This window comes from Octodon degus, unplaced genomic scaffold, assembly GCF_000260255.1.
Source record: "Octodon degus isolate 3935 unplaced genomic scaffold, OctDeg1.0 scaffold00060, whole genome shotgun sequence".
Classification (NCBI taxonomy): Eukaryota; Metazoa; Chordata; class Mammalia; order Rodentia; family Octodontidae; genus Octodon; species Octodon degus.
The window spans coordinates 918,612-935,915 of NW_004524636.1; the positions used below are offsets into that span (position 1 = coordinate 918,612).

The window sequence follows — 17,304 nt, forward strand, 5'->3', positions numbered from 1 at the left end:
AAAAAAAAAATAGAGTTAGTACAGGCAGGGGCTACAGGGTCTCACTACACAGATCAGACTCATAGTGATCCTCCTGTTTTCAGCCTCCCAAGCCCTGGGATTATGCACCACCACGCCCAGTCTCAACCACCATCTCAACATGGCCTGGGGGCAGGGCCGGCACCGCACAACAGGGATCAAACCCAGGGCCTGCAACTGCCTAAGCAGCCACTTTAATCTGCTGAGCTATCTGGCCAGCCCTATAAAGAGAAAATTCTTGAGCATTCCCTCTAAGAAGTTCATTGATCAATCATTTCATATTTTTAAAATAAGTTCCCATTTTTAGAGTAATTTTATGTTTACATGAAAATTTTACAGCATATAGTTTCCACATATAGCCTTTGTTCTCCTATTCTTCCTTCCAGTGTCTGTCCAAGTAGCATCTTACTTTGGGATGGCCAATTGTCCCAACTGATGAACCAATATGCACACATTGTTACCAAAGTCCAGGTTATATTAAGGTTCACGCTTTGTGCTGCATATCCTATGAGTTTTGACAAATATGTAATGTCATATGACCACCATCAATCTCTAAAGTTTTGTCCTTCCCAGGATGTCTTATTAATTGCATTCATATGATTATGTAACCTTTGCAGATTGCCTACTTTCACCTAGGAGTATGCACCCAACCCTCCCGCCCCGCCCTGTCTTTTCATAGCTTGAACATTTACTTCATTTGTATCACTGAGTAACATTTTATCACTGAGCAATGGGTGCAGCTTGTTATGCATTCATCTATTTTAGGGCAACTTGGTTCCTTTTGAGTTTTGTGGATTATGAATCATATATGTTTGTGTTCAGGTTTTTGTGTGGACATAAGTTTTCAACTCCTTTGAGTTAGATACGTAAGACTACATTGCTGAATTATACAGTAGATCTCTGTTTATCTTTTTTTTTTTTTTTTTTTTTTTTTTTTTGCGGAACTGGGGATTGAACTCAGGCCCTTGCACTTGCCAGGGAAGCTCTTATTCTACTGAGCCATCTCCCCGGCCCCTATCTCTGTTTATCTTGGCAAGAAATTCTCATACTGACTTCCGAAGCGGCTGTACCATTTTGCATTCACACTAGCAGTGAGTGAGAGTTCCTCTTGCTCCTCATTCTTGTCAGCATGTGTCTGATCTGCTGAGTCTTTTGTCTTTCCACATAAGTTTTAGAATCATTTACCAGCATACACAAAATAACTGGCTGGGGTTTTGATTGGGTTGGCATTAAATCTATAAAGTTGGGGAGAATGGACACCTTAATAGTATTCCCCGTCTATGAACACAGACTACCTCTCTACTCACTTAGTTTTTCTGACACATTCTTGCCATGTAGTTTAGACTGGCTTTGAACTCACTTTGAAGCCACAAATTCACTCATCCTCCTGCCTCAGCCTCCTGAGTTGAGTGTGGGAATTACAGGTATGTGCCATCATGCCTAGCTTCATTCATTTAGACCTCTGATTTCTTTCATCAGAATTTTGTAGTTTTCCTCCTATATTTCTTACACATATTTTGTTAAATGTATTTCTTGTGCTTTCATTGTTTGGTACCAGTGTAAAGAGTGTGGTGGTTTTAGTTTCCATTTCCAATTATTCATTGCTGGGTGTCTCAGTTACTCTTCTGTCATTGCTAGGACAAAATACCCAACACCCAAAATGAAGGAAGAAAAGGTTTATTTAGCTCACAGTTACTGGAGGTTTCAGTCCATAAACGGCTGGGTCCAAGGCAGAGAGCTGCAGTTCATGGCAGTGGCAAAGAGCAAGAGCAAATGGGAGGGGTAGAGGCAACAACAGCTGCACAGAGCAAGTCTGTCTCCTTTGAATTGTCTTCAGGCTATCTGCCCCAGGCTGGGTGCAGCACTCACACCCACAATCCCAGTGGATCATGAGTTAAACACAAACTCTAGAAGTCCACCCCATGACTGCGTGAGGCTTTAGGAGGACAACTAGACACAAGCCATAACACTGGGTATCAGGAAGCAATTGACTTTTGCATATTAATCTTATATTCTGCACCTTTGGTGTAATTGATATGTACCTGAGATTTAGGCAAAAGCTTGCAAGAGTCAGGAGGTCAGAGGAGGAGCTGTTCCTCATCCCAATCCAGAGGCTGCCCACAGATGGGCCCTTGTTGCTGTAGAGACAATTTCCTTCCATGCCTAGTAGAGGCTCATGGCCAAGACCTCTATAACAAAAGACATTACCAAGAGAAAAGCCTACAGAGTCATGTATCATAGCTTGCATGTGACATGGGAGCTTTTGGATGTAAGGACCCAAAGACCCAAGGAAAATTATGTTTAGAGGCAGAAGTAGGGCCAGAGAACACATAGTGTGAGCTAACAGCAACTAATAGATCCTTACCAAGGTCTGCTTGTTCAGGTTCTTCTTGGCCTCTATTGTGACATGTCTCCCTTTGTGTATAGAGCAGGACACCTGTCACATGTCCCTATTCAAAAGAATAGGGAAGGAGGACAGGGAATGACCTTCAGCTTTGTTTTTGGTTTTGGTTTTGGTTTTTTTTTTTTTTTTTGAACTGGGGATTGAACTCAGGCCCTTGCGCTTGCCAGGGAAGTGCTTATTCCACTGAGCCATCTCCCAGGCCTCGACCTTCAGCTTTGGCAATTATCTTAATTTTCTTCAATGTAAAATGCTCTGGATACCACTGTACCATATCTTAGGTGTCATATTTTGAGCTCTGACAGAACTGACAAACTCTGGGACTTCAGGTTTGGAACTTCAGGTTTCCCAGATGGGGCACTTCCCTGGGGCTGCAGTCAAAGGGATCAGCACTGTCCACTTCCTGCCCCCACAGGTGACAGGTCAGAAAAGAGAGCCTCAAGCAAGCAGGCTCCCAAAGCAGAGGGCCTGGCAGGCAGGCATGGAGCCCAGCCTGGCCAGAAGGAGGGGGGCAGAGGCAGCCCAAGGCCTGGGCTCCCCCGGAGAAAGCAGACGGAATATAGGAGCCGCCATGAGGAGCTGCGGAGACAGGAGCGGAGTCCAGCTGCAAGGCCGGGTGAGGCCAGGAGGAAGAGGGGCATGGATGGGAGGGCTTCCACCAAGAAGCAGAGAGCACCCTCAAAGGACAAGGCGGTTCTGGGGAAGGAGGACTCGAGGAAGCAGCTGAAGAATCCCAGGTACGCGGCTCCGATCCTGAAACACTCTCCCCCTCCTCTGACCCGGTGGTCACCTCCCCTGTGCCTGCCTAGTTTCCCCATCTCTGTGAAAGGCAGCACCTGCTCCTCTCCTCCTTCCCTCCATCCCATCTTTGCCACTGACCACCTCTTGGCTTGGGGATCACAGACATCATGGGTGGCATGGCCACTGACCACTCCAACCACAGCCACTCATGGCACACATGGCGCAAGGAGGGTGAGGAGGAGGGTGGTGGTGATGTGGGACACAATCTCAATTCCCCTGAATTTCATCTGGTGACTTAGCTCATGCCTTTAGTTAGATGCTCCCCTGTTTCTCTCCACCTTCACAGAGGGGAGAAGGAGACCCTCTAACAGGACTACACATGCCAACTGTCTTTTGTCACCCACGCCAGCTGTCCTTGGCCAGGCTGAGATAAGGAGTTAAGGGATGCATGTGGCCTTAACAGCCTAGAAGTTGAAGGCATTGTTAAGGGCCCCGGTGTCCTGTTCATCGTCCTAACTGGCATGCAGACAGGATGCCAACGGGATTTGTGTGTGGCACTTTGAGCTGAATGCCATGGCAGGGCATAGAAGGATGAAAATGACTCAGCCCTGCCTCTCCAGATGCTGGCAGTCTGGCAGGGAAGATGAGACAGAGACATAAATTAAGACAAGGCAGAAAGTAGTGGTACACACCTCCAGGATGTGCTGGAGTGCTGCGCTGCAGAGAGCCGGGGCATCAGGTTTCCTCCCCAGAGGAGGTAAGCATTTCAGCAAGTGCCAGATGACAGGTACAATCTGAAAGGGCAGTGGCTGCGTGCCCTCCCTCCCCAGGGCTGCTCACAGGATGTGCGGGGCTGCGGCCCACAGTCCCTATGGCCTAGGCCTTTATACCCCAAAGAGCACAGTGAGACTTCCTGTCTCCTTCTCAGGGTTTAGTCACAAGCCGACATTCAGAGCAGCTGGTGCAAACTGTCACCCACACCCATGTCCTGATTCTTCCTTTCAGGAAGCTTTCTAAGGCTGCCTGGGGATAGATTTTTCTGCCCTCCTCAACTGCTCCACAAGCTGCTATCTGGCTCAGCTGAGAATCACTGTTTTTATCAGTGAGGGACCGTGCAGAGCACACCCAACAACTCGGATCTGTGGCAGCTAAGCACAGTGTCTGTGAGACCAGGGGGGTCCTGCATCGGGATTTCTGTAAGAAGCTGTCCACAGCTACACTGTCTAGTAAGAGGACCACAGCGCACATGTGGCTCCGAGCACCTGAAACACAGCCAGAGTCACTGAGGAATCGAATCCACAATTTAATTTCATATAATCTTGAGATAACACCACTGAGTTGACTCATTGGTGAATTTATTTAACAAACAGATTTTTTTTAACAAATGTAGTTCTGAAACTGATTTGATTTGACTTTAAAGCCAAAGTATTTTTTCTACAAAAAGATGAATTAGCTTTGTCGGTGAGGATGACAATATCAAGAAAATGACATTTTGCCTCTTGTTTCAGTTATTGGAAAACTTTTAAATATGTCTAAAACAACTTGGGTATGTGATGCTAGTTTTTCAGCTATAATTTTGCAAAATCCAAATACAGATGTGGCACATTGTATAGAAATTTGAATAGACATGTAACACGAACACAAAGTGAATAACAGATTTTTTAATTAGTACAAGAAGATTGTAAAATAACTCAATAATTTTATACGAAGTACATGTTGAAATAATTTTATATATTGGATTAAATGAAATGCAGTGTTACTATTCATCTTATCCATTTCTTTCTACCATGTTAACGTGGCTACTAGAAAATGTTACATTCTAACAAGTGGCACACATTTCCTTCCACTGGGCAGCAAGCGTGTGCTAGACCGAATATGTGAGAGAAGTTAAATTAAATTTAGGGGATAGCCCTGAGGTACACTGGGCTACCGAAGAGGTTGGCGGCCTCCGCTGAGGGGCAGAAGTTGTCACCAGCAGCTTCAGAGCGGGGATGGCACGGGCATGCACATGAGTGTCAGGGAGCATGCCCCACCATCCTGTCCACGGGAGCCCCAACCACCAGACCAGGTGAGTCCCCCTACCTCCTTTCCATCTCCCCTCTGACTCTGCCCTGCCTGGGCCCCAGGTCATCATCCTTGGCCTCCAGTACCTCTGGAGGGGAGTCCCTGTCTGAGGAGGAACTGGCCCAGATCCTGGAGCAAGTGGAAGAAAAAAAGAAGCTCATTGCCACCATGCGGAACAAGCCCTGGCCTATGGCCAAGAAGCTGACTGAGCTCAGGTGAGCTGGGCATGGCCAGCCAGGTTTCTTGATATCCACAAGGCTCAGCTCCTTCTGTTGGGAATGGAAGTCTCTTTCTCTTCTTTGCCCTAAGGGGACTTGATAAGAAGAGGGATTCATGCTCTCATCCCCCAGTGAAACCACAGGGGGAGAGAGGGGTACCCTCTGGGACCCAGGGGGCCTTGAGATTTGCCAGCCCCAAGTGGGAGAGACAGAAATCTGTGTCCAGCCCTTCCATAGCCTGACTGCCATTTAGTGCAGTGCCCCATGGCACCTAGTGGCTCTATGCTTCCCTCTTGACTCAGAGAGATCCTCCCCAGGGAAGTCTCCTTTGACGTCCCAAAAAGCTGGGCTCCCTTGTGTTTTGTTGGCACCCAGAATTTCTGCATGTGGTGCTCACTCTCACTTGCAGTGAAAGAAGTTCTGTCTTCACTATTTGCTCCTCCCTAATACAAGACCATGCTGGGAATGGCTCCTCACTTACAGCTCTGGTATTGATGGGGACTTCTATTTTCAATCCCAGTGGCTTCTCTGGTTTCTGTGTGAAAGGCTTGCACACCAAGCTTTTTATGACTGGAGTCCATGCTGCAATCTTGGGAAAAGAACAGAAGTCACATTGCAAACCTTTAGTTTTCAACTAGAAAATTCCCAGCCAACATTACATTTTCCCCAGTCCCTGCTCTAGTTTTCTGCCACAGCCTTGAGTGTGAGACTCCTTTTTCCCTTTCCTAGATGTGAAAACCATTTTTCTTGGCTTCTTTCACACACAACTCCACCTCTGCATTTGTTCACATCCAGGTCAACCCCTCGCCTTTTAAGGAGCATGATTTGGCAGTCATGTTTTGCCACTATATACGCAAGAGACAGCAAAGATTCTGACCAAGAGACACAGGACCATCAAGTGGTTCATGGCAAGTGAAGTGGACCAGCCAGGGTTCAAACCCAGCCACACAGTACAGACCCTGCCACCAATTCTCCAAAACATAGCTCCCTCTAGGGCTCCCTAACCCAATATTAACATATCATGAGCTAAAAATTGCGGAAGTTGATACTAAGGGGTTTTTTTTGTTTTGTTTGTTTTTTTTTGTTTTGTTTTGTTTTGTTTTGTTTTTTTTGGGACAGGTCTACAGGGCATTCAGGGTCTCACTACTAGATGGGACTCAGTGATCCACCTGTTTGTGGCCTCCCAACAGTTAGGATTACAGGTACGCACCATCATGCCCAGTCTCAATTGCCATCTCAGCATGCCCCGGGGGGTGGGGCAGGCTCAGCAGGCCTGGGAATAGAACCAAGTAGAACCCCTGGCCCCTGCACCCGCTTGCAGGCACTTTAATCTGCCAAGCTATTTGGCCAGCCCAATACTAAGGGTCCTCAATGCCAAAAAATTCTGTGAGTGTGACCAGTGGGTGTTCAGGCCCCTGACAGGAGGAAGAACCCAGCCTGGAGGGACAGGGGAGAAGAGCAAGTGAGAAAATGCATATATTAATTAGTTTGATCTAGCCATTCCACAGTATAAATAATTATCAAAACAGCATGTGAATTTTAAATAGCATATATACTTTTTTGTTTGTCAGAGAAAGAATTAAAAATAATTTAGAAATGAAAATAGACCCATGGGACCACGGAGATAGCTCAGTGGTATAAGCGCCTGCCTAGGCAAGCTCAAGGACCAGGGTTTAATCCCTGGCACCACATGCCACACCACCCGAGGCACACCACGCTGGCCACCAAGACCTAGTGTGATGTCACACACCTGTAATCCCAGCACTAGGGAGGCTGAAACAGGAGGATCATTATGAGTCTGAGTTGCATAACAAGACCCTGTACCAAATACAAGAAAGAAAGAAAGAAAGAAAGAAAGAAAGAAAGAAAGAAAGAAAGAAAGAGAAAGAGAGGGAAAAGAAAGGAAAAGAGAAGAGAAAAGAAACAAAAAGAAAAGAAATACACCTGTGAGGCTGGTAGTAACAGTTCTAACTTAGGCAGTAGATGGCTTTTCCTAGGCCTTTCTCCGAGGCTCTTCTCCCCTGTCCCTCCAGGCTGGGTTCTTCCTCCTGTCAGGGGCCTGAACACCCACTGGTCACACTCACAGAATCTCACTGTCACTCAGGTGTCACCTGATGCATCTTTTATTAACAGTGAAAAAGGAGCAACCTGGATGCTTGTAGACATGAGAGCTCCAGCTGGTGGGAAGTCTCAGGGACCAGGAAGGTCCTGCCTAGAGCAGGCCTTTCGGGGCAGGGTTCCTGCTGCTGGCAGGTAGGCAGCGACTAAGGCTCAGAAGTCGAGTTATCTAGGTCTTTCCTGTTCAAACAGTAGGTCTTTCCCCTCCAGACCTCTCTTTTCCCCTCCAGACCTCTCTTCTCCCCTCCCCTAAGATGTCTTTTTTTTTTTTTTTTTGTCCTGGAAGTCAAATTCAGGACCTTGTGCTTACCAGCTGATACCAGCTGGCACATGCACCCCTGAGCTATAGCCAGGCCCAGGCCCAAGACTAAGGCTCTCTGTCTCTGAGGCTCCACAGCAGTGGGTCCTCTGCCTAGAAGACCTCTGCTTCCTAGCTAACTCCCACATGCCAGGAAGGCCCAGGTCAAGCACTGTCTCCTCTACAGAGGAATCTCTAATCCCTCCCCCTGCATTCAGGCTGAGTTATTCACTGTCCCCTTGATCTCAAGGAATGGTCCCCTCACTTGCCTGGATGTGCTTGTTTACAAAGCTGTGTCTTTTTCATCCTTTAAGGATCTTCCTCTCATATCTAGCCAGCCTCTGCTAAGTGACCCCTATTCTCACCTTGTGAAGTAGGTTCTGGCATTTTTGTCCCCATTTTACTGGTGAGGAAATTGAGTCACAGAACCATCAAATAATTTTCCCAATGTCATGTGTCATTAAGTGGCATACCCAGGATTTGAACTTAGGAACTCTGGTCCCAGGGCCTGTACTGTTAACCTATAATCACCTCCCCAGAATTACCAGGCATTGCAGTGTCTCTGCCTACTGTATGACTTCCTTTGCTGGCAACAAAGTCTCCAATTGCAAGTGCCATTCCCAGACTCCATTTCCTTTTATGCAGCAATGACAAGTGGGCCTCGGTCTCTGTCCCCACCATGCATCTGACTGACTTGAGCATGGACACTGCATCAACTGTCGAAGAATGGCAAGGTACCAAGGCAACAGCAGGAGATGGGCCAACCTAACTTCAGGCTTCTGCCCCCTCAGAGTGATTAAGGGGGCTCTGGCTGGCCCCTCACTCTCTCTCAGCCTGGTTTCCTCCCTTCACCTCTCTTAGCCTCACATTACTCATTTATTAAAGTGAGGACAATAGGGGCTGAGGAGAAACTCTGAAGCATAAGCACCGACCTGCAAGCACAAGGACCCAAGTTTGATCCCCAGCCCCCTGCATGCCATGCCAGCCCTGGATATGGTGGCGCATGCCTGTAATCCCAGTGCTGAGGAGGTAGACACAGAAGGGTCACTGCCAGTTGGAGACCAGCCTGAGGGCTACAAAAGTGAGCGCAAGGCCAACCCCCACTCTGTCTCAAAAAAAAAGAAAAGAAAAAGTGAGGACAATAATGATTGATCTCATGGGTTACTCTACAAGTCCCAAGCTATTTATTTATTTATTCCCAAGCTATTTATACTAATTAATACATAATTAATAATTTGCAGTTATTATTAAAATTTGACCTGTTTTTGTTTCATTAAACTATGTTAAGTCCTGAGAGATGAAGTTGAAGAACAAAGAAGAATTTAAGAAGCACACTGGTATTGTTAATAATAAGACAGGCAGTGGGTGAGGTTGGCATGAAGGTTCTGGGGCCCATGAGGCAGAACATCGTTTCAATTATAGAATTACTCAGATGGGGTCCCTCAGTTTTATAAAAAGCTTGATGTCTTAGAAAGCTATCCAAACTGCCTGCTTTCTTTAGAGAGATCAGAAGGTTGCTTTCCCTTCTCTTCTTCCCACTGTACCTAGATGTTACATCTGAAGCAAACTATGAAGACTGAGAAAGGTGGAGGGAAAGCGAATTGACAGAGGACCCCAGAGGACACGGATGGCAGAGCTTTGGGCTCCCTCGCTTTTCTTTTTGCCTTGTGTGTCCCAGCCTGGGTGTTGGAGAAGCCAACAACCCAGAAACTCCCACCTCCTGGCAGCTTGCAGCTCTCACCGGGGCGTGAGGGCCCTTCGGAGCTCCCTGATCACTCGCCGTGTTCATTTCCTTCTTGGACTTTCCATGCGGCCCCTGCAGAGGGACCCAGCAACCAAGTCAAGAATTTCTCTGCTTTTGATTTCTGGCGTTCCCTTCTGCCAGGGCTTTCTCACTGTTCTGCCCTCCACACCTGTTTTTAAGGGCTCATGCAATAACATTGGATTCATCCAGATAATCAAAATATTCTCCCTATTTTAAAGTTAGCGATCTTAATTACATCTACAGAGTCCCTTCTGCCACATTGCAGCTTACCCACAGGTATAACACGCAAGGGGAAAAAGTCTCTGGGAGCAATGACACAATTCTGCCTCCCATGGGGGTACCCCATATGCTAACCATTATTCTTGGCATTCAGGAAACTCCACAGGACAAAACAAACCAAGTGCCCTGCCTTGATGCAATGTATATTTCAATTGAGGGTATAAAATCACCAAAGACTTTCAGCCATCGTCCCCTCTCCTGGTTTAGATTTCCATTGATTAGTTGTTAATCTTGTATTTTCCCTCTGACCAGGGAGGCCCAAGCCTTTGTGGAGAAGTATGAAGGAGCCCTAGGAAAGGGGAAAGGCAAGCGACTCTACGCCTACAGGATGCTGGTGGCAAAGGTGCGTGGTGCGGAGAGGACACACCTGCTGGCAGGGCTGGCCCTGGCTGGGAATGTGGGGACCCCTGCAGGTAGCTGCACGCTCCTCACTATTTGTGTTAGCTTCCCCTGACCCTGCAGGTGAGACCTAATACACTCTTCCAACTCTTCCAGGAAATTCAGTGCTATCCTGCCAGTGCTGTACTTACTCTGTACCTATCAGTGGGAGCTTCAGTATTTGTGAGATTTATTTCCTCTCTGGAAAATAAACTCACAGAATTAATGATGCTACTGGAGATTTTATCTTCTGAACCCCAAATCAGGACATGCTGATTTGGTGGAGACCCAAGAGGGATACGGTATAATTGGCGTACGTGGATGATTAGCTGTGGTGTCCCCAGAGAGGACAGACATCTCTGCCTTGTTCTGTCATAGCCGGGCTTCTGATTGGGGCGTGGGTAACGTCCTATGATGGGATGTTTGCGGTGGAACTTACTAAAACGGCCTTCCTTTGGGATCCTGAAGTGGTACCAGAGTACCCACTGATTTGAAAAACTAACATTGCCATTCACTTAATATAGTCTGCCTCAGAACTTCTATTCTGAACCATGATTTAATGATTAGCTTAACTTCTTTCTCATTTATTTATTTATAGCCCCTGGTAGCCACATTCTATGCTTGACTTCTATGAAATCAATTTTTAAATATTTATTTATTTTTTTGCAGTGCTAGTGATTGAATTGCGGGACTTCATGAATAATAAGCAAGCTCTACCACTGAGCCATACCCCAGCTCTGAGATAAACTTTCTGTATTCTACATAATGGTGTGGAATTTTTTTAACCCTTGATTTAATTTGGTCAAGCTTCTTATTCATGTGGCATTTAGTTTTGCACCTAAAATATCACATGTTTATTTTACATCTTTCCACAAAGTTTGTCATTTTCTTTACTTAAATATTTTCTATGTTTTAATCTTACTTCTGCATAGTTTATAATCTAATTACTTTTGTGAATAGAATCATCATTTTTCATTAAATTATAATCATCATTAAATTATAACTAGTTCTTTGTTATAGGTCTCTCTTCCCTTCTCCTCTCTCTCTGCCCCTCTCCCTGCTGTCCCCCCCTCCCCCCCTGCCCCCTTCTCTCTCCCCCTCTGTCCCCCTTTCTCCCCCCCCCCCCACCCCCTCTCCCCTGCACACACTGAGGCCCCACCCTGTGCTCACATGTGCTGGGCAAGCACTCTAGAGCCCCAGCAGTTTGTACTCTTATTAATTCTAATCATTCTAATATTTCATCTAAATATGTATGTTAAAGATGTTTTGTCAGCTTTTTTGTAAATGTGATGTATTCTCCCTACCCTAAAGTGTGAGTTAATAATCATAGAACAATTTCAGTGGATAATATTGAGCACAGGTTGCTTTGTCTTTTTATCATTTTAATGAGGATGACATTAGTGCTTCATGTGAAGTTTATGAGAGCTGCCAGCCTGAGTAGACTGCCTTAACTCTTGCATAACAGGAAATCAGCATTTCGTTACAGCTAGTAACAGCTCCACGTTACTGGAAGTAGGCCTTGGGTTTTATTAAACATCTTCCCTTTTGGCTGACAAATTTCTTTTATTTTTGGAACAACCTCTTTGGTGGCACAATTTTTTAAATTTATATTTTGACACCGGGTCTCACTAAATAGTTCAGGCTGGCCTTGAGCTCCTCCTGCCTCTGCCTCCCAAGTGCTGAGATGACAGGCATGAAGCACCACATCTCAATCACTCTTCTCTCATTGCTGGGACAAATACCCGATCCTCAAAATGAAGCAAGAAAAGGCTTGTTTAGCTCACAGTTAATGGAGGTTTCAGTGATACTCAGCTGGCTCCAAGGCAGCGTGGCACATGGCAGAGAGCAGCAGTTCAGGTGGAAGGCAGCAAAACAGCAAGAGCAAGGAGAGGAGTAACAGCAACAAAGCCACAAAGAGCAAGTCTGTCTCCCTGTCTCTCTGATGTTACATTCAGGCTATCCGCCCCATTATGGGTGGGTAGCACTCACACCCATAATCCCAGCAGTACTCAGGCCCATAATCCCAGCCTTGGATCATGAATTAATCACAAACTGTAGAACCGCACCTCAAAGCCTGCATGAGGCTTTGGGGGACAAATACACACAAACCGTAACACACCATGCCTGGCTGTGGCATATTATTTTTAACTCCATGGACATGTTTGGTGTTATACTTTTTCATGTATGGCTTTTACAAGATTGATCTGGACTTGTGTGTATGTGTGTGCACATGGGTCCATGTGTGCCATCTTGGCAGATTTTTTACTACTGGGGTGTTCTTGGCTTACGATATTAAGGAGCTAGCATTACTTTCACCTTATGCTGTACATTAGTTTATGGAGCTTAATTATTCATTTTTTGCAAGGTTCATCTCCAGAGAATACTTTAATAATATTTTTATGCAACCCCTCTTTGTTGGCATATTCAAGCTTCAGCTTTTGGGGGAGGTATCTTGATAATTCATATTCTTCTCCAAACTTGATTATTTCACTAAAAATTTCCTGTGCATTTATAGATGGTGGCATATGGAAGCTCAGTAATTTTATAATTAGTCTGTATATCTGTCTTATTTGAATCTTTCTATATTTAAAATTGCGTTCTCCTTTTTCAGTTGTAAATGTCTAACAATGAGCTATGGGTCATTTTATAAATTTTGTCTAAAAAGTACCACTTCACAACGGCACACTCAGATTTTGTTCTCCAACTGAGGAATGTGGTCTTTGGTGGTATCTTTTTCTGCAACAAATACTTTCTATCCTTGTCTTAGATCTGTGCTTTTGGATTTCAGCAGAACAGAATTCCAAAACTACTACTGTTAGTTCCTAAGCATGCATATTTTAAATTTCGACACAGATCTCCAGGTTATTTTCCCAATTTGTAGCAGCTCATACACAAATGAACAAAGTCTGGGGATGAGGTATCCGTTCCAGCTGTAATATTGCTGTCTTTTAAAATGTGTGCTAAACTAATGGATTACAAATACATTGTGTCTTCCTTTAAATTGCATTCACTGCCTGTAATCCCAGCACTCTGAAGGCTGAGGCAGAAGGATTGTTGGGAAATGCAAACCAGCCTAAACTACAAAGTGAGCTAGTGGCCAGTCTGAACTGCATAGTGAGACCCTGTCTCAAAAAGACATAAATAAATAAATAAATAAATAAATAAATAAATAAATCACATTCACTGTTGAGCCAGGCATGGTGGCAGGAGCATAGAATCCCAGCACTCAGGAGGCTGAGGCAGGAGAAGTGTTGTGAGTTCAAGGTCAGCCCTGGCTACATAGTGAGTGCAAGACCAGCCTAAACCATGAAGCAAGACCCTGTCTCAAAAATAAGTAAGTAAATGAATTGCATTCGCTGTTCTTTTCGCTGTGGCAAGAACACCCAACTTGAGATCTGCCCTCTTCATACAGTTTTGAGCACCCAGCACAATACTGTTAGCCACAGCCACAGCAGCTGTGTGGAGCTGTTCATTCTAGCTTCCACCAAGCACATCCAGCTCCCCACTGACAGAAAGGGTAACCAACCATCATCTGGTCTACACACTTACTTTCCCCACTGCTTTAATTCTTTACTTTCTGAATCTGTGCAATTTCATAAATTCTCAGTATCATTCAATCCATGTTCCTGTGCTGTCACAGCTTTCACTGTGCCAGTGTTTCTTTTCATTCCATTCCTGGATTCCTTGCTCCATGCAGTCCTTCCAAGTCTCACCTGTATCATCTTTACAATTGCAAATGGTCGTCCTTTGCCTCAGAAGGCAGGTTCCTAATATCCTGCTGAGAACACTGAACAGCCTCCTAGATTTTATGTGTCCTACATGAGGAGCATTTTCCACAAACTTCCTTGCATTACAATACTATTTCCCAGGTCTCCCCGATTGTTTTCACTTTAGCCACCCAGGTTCAGGCTTTGGCACAGGCAGGACTCCTGTCCTGCCGGGGTCCTGTTTGACCACTATTGGAAACCTTTTTCTTCTATGTATCTGTAGAGCAAGAAAACAAGACCTAGCCACAGGCCAGCAGCTCCCATCTCATGTAGCCCAGAGGAAGCAACTCTGAGTCTCTGGTCTTTACCCAGCCCAAGGTTCTGGCTCTCTAAACCAATGAAGGATAAGGGTTCCACCAGGCTTCTCTCTGCCCCGGACCCTCATTTTCAGTCCAGGAGACCCACAGCCTTGAGGGCCTGTTAGTGGTTTCCAGGGCTCTGCCCCAAGAGACCTCACTTGGCCATGTTCGCTATTCCTACTGGGCCTCAGCTTTGCAAGCCTATATTTTATACTGATTGTATCAGCACCCTGATAAGAAATCCATCTCTCAGGGGAGGACTCACATTAATAAAGCTTATGAAACAGATACATAAAACCAGCCACAAGATTATTAATTTATAAGGAGAAATTACTGATACAAGAGCCAGAAAAGGCAAAGTCCACATCAGCAGTGCCTTTTATCTTTGAGTCGAGTTAGTTTCATGGGCAGCTATACCTTCATCCAAATTCCAAGCTATTTACAATGAAAGTCACTACCACAGAAACCAAGATGCACTTGGCCCAGCTGATTGGCAAGTATTCTCTTTCTAAGTGGACTTGGGGGAAGCCAAGCAAAGTGAAGGGTATTTTTCAACACAGAATCAGGACTATACAAGGAGGATGAAGTCCTGGGGCTGGTGTAGCTGGAGGCTACAGCTGCCTTTCTGCACATCCTGTCGGGTCTTTGCCCTGGTTATCATCTAGACTTCTGCACACAGGCCCCATCTGTGACCACCCATGTCTTCTGACAAATGGTTCTCTCTTTCCATAGTAATCATTCACTCAGCATGTACAAAACCATGCCTAGAAACTCAGCTTTGGAAACCTATCTCATTCCTTCATGCAAACCTTTCATCCTTTAGTGACTTTACAAGGGAAAATCTCATTTTCTTCATGAATAATTTTTAGTTTAGTTTTTTGTTTTTTGTTTTTTTTTTTTTTTTGTGCAGGGTCTCACTACATAGCCCACATTAGTAGTGATCCTCCTGATTTCTGCCTCCTAAGTGCTGGGATTACAGGCATGCGCCACCGCGCCCAGACTCCATCACCAGCTCAGTGTACCCGGAGGCGGGGCCAGTGCAACAAGCAGAGCCCAACCCTGGGCCCTGCGTTTACCTAAGCAAACGCTTAGTCCACTGAGCTATACCGCTGGGCCTATGAATAATTTTTAGTAGACCTTTTAAAAATAGAAACTGGAGCTGGGGATATAGCTGAGCAGTACAGTGTCTGTCTGGCAATCACAAGGTCCTAAATTAAATTCCCTGCACCAAAAAAAAGGTAAAAATAGAAACTGATCTTAGAATTTGCTGTACATTTGCCTACTATTTTCCATGGGTCTCTTTAAAAATTTTAAATGAATTTATTTCCAGTTGGATGAGTGGAGAGCAAATCTCAGAGAACTGACAAAACAGGGCTTAGCTATCAGACAAACAGCTGGCCTGGTTTCTGGCTGATGCAAACGCCACATGAGGAGTTAGAGACCAACCCACAAGCGTTAGCCATCTTTCCATCACTGCAGCAAGTACTTGTCAACTTATTAAGAGAAACATGATTCTAGCTTTCAGTTTTGGAGGCTGCAGTCTGTGAATGGTCAGCCTCCTTGCTTTGGGCCTGTGGAGGGGCAGCACATCATGGTGAGATCACATGGTAGAGAAAAAACATTCACCTCATGGCTGAGGTGCAAAAGGAGAGGTGACACGGGAGGGGCTGAGGCACACACCTCAGTGACGGAAGCCCACCCACTAGCCCTACTTCTTTTCTCCCCCCCCCCCTACTTCTTAAAGATTCTGTCATGTCTCATTACTCTTCTTTCATTGCTGGAACCAAATATATAACACCTAAAATGAGGAAGGAAGGTTTATTTAGCTCATAGTTTGTGGAGGTTTCAGTCCATACTCAGCTGGCTCCAAGGCAGACTGGCATATGGCAGAGAGCAACTATTCATGGTGGCAGCAAAAAGGAAGAGGGTAAAGGGGGTGGCAGCAGCTCAGGCAGGTAGCTGGCTTCTCTCCCCTCCTTACATTGTAGTGCAGAATATCTGCCCAGGGCACTCACACCCACAATCCCAGCACTGGATCAAGAATCAGTCACAAACTCCAGACACTGCCTCATGACTGCATGAGGCTTTGGGGGACAACTAGACATTAACTGTAACATTCCGCCCTTGGACCCCCAAAGACTCATGCACACCCCTTTATGCAAAAGGCATTTTAGTCCATCCCTAAAAGTTGCCAAAGTCCTAACAGTTTCAGCATTGCTGAAAAGTTCAAGTCCCAAGTCTCCTCCAAGATTTAAGGCAAACTCTTAGGACCGGTGACATAGCTCAGTGGACTAAGTTCTTGCTTAGGTAAGCAAAGGGGGCAGGGTTCAATCCTTGGCACTGCATGCCATGCTGGCCCTGCCCCCATATGCGCTGAGCTGGCACGGAGTCTGGGAGTGGTGGTGTATGCCTGTAATCCCAGCACTAGGGAAGCAGAAATAGAAGGATCACTATGAGTCTGAGCTGCATGGTGAGACCCTGCACAAAATAAATAAATAAATAAAATAAATACAATCAGGCTGGCCAGATAGCTCAGCAGACTAGAATGCCTGCTTAGGCAGAGCACAGTAGCTGGGGTTCAATCCCTGGTGTGCTGTGCTGGCCCCACCTCCAGGGCGCACTGAGATGGCGGTTGAGTCTGGGTGTGGTGGTATACACCTGTAATCCCAGTTCTTAGGAGGCTGAAAACAGGAGAGTCATTATGAGTCCTATCTGTGTTGTGAGATCCTGTAGACTCTGCATAACCTGTACCAAATACAATAAAATAAAATAATAATAATAATAAGGCAAACTATTAGCTGTGAGCCTTCTACAAATGAAAAGTTAAACACCTCCAACATTCAATGACACAAGATAAACACTACCATTACCAAAAGGTACACACCACAGGATTGGGACCAAAGTAAGTCCAAAATCCAGAAGGGTGACCATTAAGTCCTGTAGTTCCATGTGGAACAT

At 45.5% G+C, this 17,304-nt stretch overlaps 1 protein-coding gene across 1 annotated transcript in view; it reads left to right on the plus strand.

Moving 5' to 3' along the window:
- Tmc2 (transmembrane channel like 2) overlaps positions 1–17,304 on the plus strand; it is an 83,400-nt gene that overhangs the window by 17,370 nt on the left and 48,726 nt on the right. Inside the window, exons 2-4 of the mRNA XM_004634315.1 lie at positions 2,835–3,156; positions 5,287–5,439; positions 10,155–10,245. Coding sequence (XP_004634372.1) covers positions 2,835–3,156; positions 5,287–5,439; positions 10,155–10,245 — 566 coding nt within the window. The remainder of the gene's footprint in view (positions 1–2,834; positions 3,157–5,286; positions 5,440–10,154; positions 10,246–17,304) is intronic.